The 6,583-nt window shown below is 36.8% G+C and overlaps 1 protein-coding gene across 1 annotated transcript; it reads right to left on the bottom strand.

Moving 5' to 3' along the window:
- Positions 1-839: 839 nt before the first annotated feature.
- On the bottom strand, positions 840-6,269 carry OTOR (otoraplin). The gene is made up of 4 exons (XM_043990066.1): positions 5,753-6,269; positions 5,260-5,399; positions 3,281-3,391; positions 840-863 (listed from the first exon to the last, which is right to left on the bottom strand). Exons 1-4 carry the CDS (start codon positions 5,877-5,879, stop codon positions 840-842), a joined length of 402 nt encoding a protein of 133 aa, XP_043846001.1. The 5' UTR covers positions 5,880-6,269.
- Positions 6,270-6,583: the final 314 nt, after the last annotated feature.

Consider the following 6,583-nt stretch of genomic DNA (forward strand, 5'->3'; position numbering starts at 1 on the left):
AATAAGTATGATAAAAGGAATAAGACAAAATATTCTAGGGAATTTTGAAGGGAGAAAAAAATACTTCAGCTACATGGGATGAGAGGAAAAATGAAGAGGGCTTCTTAGAAGAGACAAGCTTCTAAGCCTGGTCTTGCTGGAAGAAAAGGATTTCAACAGTCAGAGATGAGGGAATGTTTTCCAGGAATGGGGGAAGGCATGAAAGATTTTGAGCCATTTGAAATAAAACTAATCAGTTAGGTTAGAATTTATATGCTGTGACTTCTTATATAAAGCAGTCTCCTCCAAATTAAGACATCCAATCATAAAATACAACTACAAAATGCTTAAAGGTCTCATTTTCTTAAAAGGACCTACAACTTGGGAGGGAAAAACACAGCAGTTTGAAAGACAGGGCTATTCAAATAAAATTAATTTATAGAAATAGTTTCTAGTCCAAAGAGCAGTTATTAATCATTCTCATTGATGTCAATCCCTTAGCACCTTTAAGAAGAGAGTAGCTACGATATGTTGTCCAACTGAGAGCTTAAAGCTCCATACAGGTATTGTCTTCTTCATCCTCCCACATGACCTCTGAAAGAGCTGAGAGGAGAATATTATTTTATAAACAGAAAAACAAAAATTCAGATCCACCCAAACACAGGAGTCGACAGGAGCTGGGAGCAGAGCCAGGAAGAGTGACCTGGACTTAGAAATAACCATAAATTTACAAACATTTTCACAAATTAATAAGAAATCGAAGATTCTCTGGGTGTGTGGATCTGGTTAATTTTAAGGAGCTTATGGGTGTGTTTTAAATATCCCAGGTTTCCATCAGAAATTTCAATTTCTGTAAATTTCTACTCGCAGAAGAAGTCAATGTCCTGAAAGAGAAAGAGCAAAACTGTAACAGCTAAAAAAAAATAATAAAGTAAAATAAAAAATTAAATTCTTAGAAATTTGTTAAACCAAAAGGAATCATGTCAGGATTCGATCCCTGGTGCCCTGATTCCAGATCTAAAGCATCACAGGTCCCTCTCACATTCAATAATAAAAGTTTTCAAACAAATTTTAAACTCGCTAATAAGTATTAGGTGGTGCAGTGGTTAGAGCCAAGAAGACCTGCATTCAAATAGTTGTGTGACCCTAGGCAAGTCACTTATCCTCTGTTTGCCTCAGTTTCCTTACCTGTAATATGAGGGTAATAAGAGCACCTACCTCCCAGGGTGGTTGTGAGGATCTACAGTGCTTGCACATAGTAAGCATTTAATAAATGTTTGCTTCCTTCCTTCTTATCTATTTGACAGATCTCTGGCACTGGCTCTCTCTCTCTCTCAGCTTAATACCAAAACCAAACAACAGGTGAGAGGGAATCTTGGAATTATTAGAAAATGGTCTTAAGTTACTCTGCCCAGCAAGCAGTAGGCTCCCTCCTGGGGAGCCCATTTCCAGTCTCTGCCTGCAGAATGACTTTCTCCATGTCCAAACAACAACCTTGCTGAGTTAATGAAAAGGATTTTTTATTCCTGCCACCAGGTTACTGGGCTCTGGGACCCTGGAAGGGATACAGCTGTAATTTCATACATAAAGCAGAGTCTGTCTTCTTCAAAATAAGGCATTCACAGATGGTTTCAAAATACTTTAATTTTCTCAAATACAGTATGTGGGTTAATCACTTCTTATTCCTTCACTATCCACATAAATAAACAAATCCAGCTACTGGACCTGTTTCAGAACACATGGTTTATGTAATACTATTTGTGGCTTTTTCATGAAATCAACAAACTATCCTTTTTTTTTCTTTTTTTTTTTTTTTTTGTCTAGACCTGTGATTTTATTGGTGTAGGGAATTCTAGGTATGGAAACCCTCCACAGAAGCAGATCAGCAACCTGTCTACATTTTCATAAGATCATAGATTTAGAGTTCAAAGAGAGCTTGGAGTCCATGTAGTACAACTCCCTTCTTTTACAGATAAGGAAACTGAGGCCCAGAGAGGTGCCATGAATTGCCTTGGGAAACAGAGTTAAGAAGTCCCGGGGGGCGGGGTGGGCAGCTAGGCGGTGCAGTGGATAAAGCACTGGCCCTGGATTCAGGAGGACCTGAGTTCAAATCCAACCTCAGACATTTGACATTTACTAGCTGTGTGACCCTGGGCAAGTCACTTAACCCTCATTGCCTCCCCCCAAAAGAAGTGCCAGAGCATTGTCATTCAAATTCAGCACCATTTGAATCTGGGGGGAGGTGGGGAGGGGGCAGCTAGGGTGTAAGAGCCTTGCCCATGTCATTGCAGGTTTGCCCGGTTTTAAGGCCAGCCTTCATATCCACCATCCCTGGCCAAATCTTTTTCTACCATATATTTTAACACATATACACAAGCATTTATGTATGTGTCTTAAAGGTATGATACTGTTAAGATAGCAATGGAACTGATAACATCATACCTTTGCCTTGTATATACAATATGAAAAAACATTAGAAATAAGTATTAGATTAAAAAAAAAGATTCTTCAAAGTTAAAATATTGTAGCACCTGGTGAAAGGTTTCATGTTTTAGTGGAAATAAATAAGGTTAACATTAAAGACTAGGAAGCCCTGGGTTCAAGTCTTATCTCTGACCCATTCCAATTGTGTGAACACAGGGAAAGGATTCTCTCAGTACCCTCCCCCCACCCTCTAAAACTATAAGTTACCAATCTGCATCAGTGAAGGAGTTTACACACTGGGAGTTCCCTATATTTCTGATAAGGATTTTTATTACCAATTATCAACATTATCATTACTATTATTGTAACTTGTATATAGCACTTTCAAGTTTGCAAAGAATCTTACATAGATTATGTCATCTGAGTCTCACAACAACTTTGCCAGTTCAGTACTACAGTTATTATTATTCCCATTCAGAAGATGAGGAAATTGAGGCTTAGAAAAATTAAGTGACTTGTCCATGATCACATAGCTAATGTGTCAGAGGCAAGATTTGAATCTAAGTCTTCCTAACTCCAGGTCCAGCACCCTAAACACGATACCAAGCTTTCTTGTGCATTGATGAAATCACAGGTCCAGACCACTATATCTATGTATATATGTGCACATGTATGCAGGTATGCACATGTATACATTGTATATACAGGCATATGTGTGTATCTTTGAACATGTACATATGTATATATGGTAAAGTATATACATTTTTGGCAAAACAATGTGAATTAAGAGGAGTTAATATTCTTAATCTAAGGCTTCCTATACCATTACTGTGACCATATTTTCATAGAACTACTTGTGCTTTTAAAAGTTGCTTACCGTTGTAGGAATTTCTTTGGTTGCCTCTTGGTAGACATGTTGCTCTTGGACCAAATTGCTGGGGAAATACCCTACAATTCCCATTTCTTCCTCATAATGCTCACCATATACCTGAATAATGAGGACAGTAACCATTAGACATACTGATTCTATTTGTATCCATGTTTCAATCAATTCATTCCTTTCTGGGTAGATGCAGTGTGAGAAAAACTGAGGAGGGCAATTGGAGTTTATCTAGAGCCCTAAGGCTAATGACAGATTTCCCCAAAGTAGCATGCATGAATTTTTAACAGCATGTAGCCCTGTGTCTATAAAAGTCACACAATTAGAATGATTAACAAGATCTCTTGGCTAAAACTACAGGACTTTTCCTTTTAACATTAATTAACTTGCCTTTTTTTCCTTTAAAAGGCTCTTAGATCCTAGGTGCTTCAAAGCAAATCAATATTTTGGAATCTGATGCTAAAGTAGACAACAATAATAGTATTTGTCTTGACAGAAAAGGATAAGTGTTTGCAAAGGTTTGGTTCAAAACATTAGTTTTCACTTTTGTCTGAACATAGCCTCTTTGGAGACTCTTCACAGAGAATTCCTACTGTTTTAAAAATCTTCAACTAGTACAGGGTGGTGTGGTATAGTGGGCAGCAAGCCCATAACATCAAGGATGGTTAACGTGGAGAGGAGCATCCTTTAGGGGAACATGAGAGCTGTCTGCTGATGTTTCAAGGTCTGTCCTCTGGAAAGGGATTGGTCTTGTGTTCTGCTCAAAGGCAAAACTAGAAGCACTGGGTTCAAGTTGCAAGGAGTCAAATTTAGGGTTTTAGGGGGAAGTTTTATGAGCATTAGAACCACCCCAAAATGGATTGGGCGATCCTAAAAGAAAGTTCCCCTCACTAGAGGTATTCCAAAAAAAGATTAGATGACCATTTACTTGGTTATATGGCACAGGGATATTCTTGTTCCCTTAGAGGACAAACCGAGAGTAGACATGGAATAACAGAATTCCCATTCTATCACTTGCTAGTTGTGTGATGCTGGGCAATGATACACCCTCTCTGAGCCTCAGTTTCCTTTCCTGTAAAATGGCTATGATAATACCAGTAGGAACTATCTCACAAGGCTGCCTGGCTCAGAGGTAAGATAATGACTGCAAAGTGCCTTGCAAGTTTTATATTGCTAGATAAATGCCATTTGTTGTTATTATGTTCTCTGGGATCCTCGAGTGAATTTGTGATTCAAAGTTGATGCTAAAGATATGCTAGGATGGAAACCAAATTTAATTAAGGAGTTGTCCCAAGGACAGAACCAATCCAGAGACACCTGCCTAAAAACCTACCTCAACCTTTTGGAATAAAGCTAAAACCAAGAGTGGCAGAATCATTTCCCATACTGACAACTAATACTCATACCTATATATAGCAGTTTATTATTCCCTGACAAAATATCATCTAGACCCAGAGCTGGTAAAAGACATTTGTGTGTATGCCAGAAAAGGTTTGAAAATTCACTCCCTGGGGGTTACCATCCATCAGACTGTGAGCATTCAGTGTTAAAGCATACAATTTGATTTATCACAAAATAACTACCTACAAAGCAGAGGGGACAGAGTTATCTAGCATTAAAAATGCATGCAATATAAAAATTGTAAGAAGTCTAACTCATTGTACTACTCTCTCAATGTTCTGTCCTAGACAGATGTTACCTTATCCACTCTGGTCCTAGTTCTGTATAGACCTACATTGAGTTTGGTTCTGCATTTGCCTACGCTTTTTATATAGAATAGTAATGAATATACAAACAAAATAAAAAGGTTTTACGCTCCGTGAAATTTTCTTTTTGATACCACTCTACATTAACATTTGCCCTATTATTAGTATAGTTTAAAATAACAATGACTAGTTTTTAATGGAAATTCATCAAAAATAGACAAGTAACAACCTTACATATCCATGATTGTGTATAATAAAATCTCATCTTACACTTCCAGCCCAAAATTCTCCAGCTTCATTTTCCTTCACTAGTTTTGAATAAACATAGATCTGCTGCCCCTTTTTAATGTTAATGAACCTACAGTCGGGGGCATTATAATCATCTTGAGCTTTAGCAAGAGAAATCGTATCTGGGGAAAAAAAGACATGGATACATTTATTGCAAATATTACATTATAATAAATACAAAATAGTATTAAAAATACTACTGAACTTAAGTTGACAAATACCATATATAGGTCAAAATTTGCATTACATATCCTACTTAAATCATATAAAAGTAAAAGAAAAAAAAGCTTCACTTGGCAGAAAACTTAGCAAAATATATTCCCTAAAAGAGAGAAACTATTTAAAAGATCAGAAAAAATGCTAATCAAGCATACATTGGACATTTTTCATTAGAAAATACAATTAGATTTTATGCAAATACATCCACATTCAATTATGTAGTGCAATAATTTGAAAGGCACAAAATAATCCTTACAGACACATTCTTCATCAGCACAGAGCTTCTTGGTAGCAAGTTTGTCCATAAAAATTCCATGCACAACACAAGTTGCTAGAAGACTCAAAAGAAAAAGAAAAAATATCCTTGTCATGATCCTTTCCATTGTCTTTGCTAGTACCTCTCACCATCAAATGGGGACCAGCTTCTGTAGCTCCTTTCTTTTATGCAAAATCTAAACATCTGGATAAATACTCTCAACCAATGGGATGTGAGGTTAACATTCCACTACTTCTCAGCTTACACTATACTCTGTGGACTTATTTACAAAGCACCATCTCCTCTACTTTTTCTTTACATAGAGATATTTTTTAAAAAGTTTTAAATGGCCATGGGAAGTTAGAGTATTATTTGTGTTTGAATTTTTAAAAACATTCATTAAAGTAAGAATTTTGCCCTAAATTCTTTACAACTCACCCATGAAGATGTGCTACTTACATACAAATTAATTTATTGGAAATACACACCTGGACTTACTTTTCTTAAAATAAATTAAAGGAGGGGGCAGCTAGGTGGTGCAGTGGATAAAGCACTGGCCCTGGATTCAGGAGGACCTGAGTTCAAATCTAGCCTTAGACACTTATTAGCTGTGTGACCCTGGGCAAGTCACTTAACCCTTGTTGCCCTGAAAATTTAATTAATTAATTAATTAATTAAAGGATAGTTATGCATCATACAAAAATGTTTAGCCTTATTATTAACTTATTTATATCATACTTTAAGGTCATCAGTTTAGCTAGGTGGTGCAGGGGATAAAACACTGGGCTTGGAATCAAGAAGACTCATCTTCCTGAGTTCAAATACCGCCTC

This window comes from Dromiciops gliroides, chromosome 2 (assembly GCF_019393635.1).
Source record: "Dromiciops gliroides isolate mDroGli1 chromosome 2, mDroGli1.pri, whole genome shotgun sequence".
Lineage (NCBI taxonomy): Eukaryota > Metazoa > Chordata > Mammalia > Microbiotheria > Microbiotheriidae > Dromiciops > Dromiciops gliroides.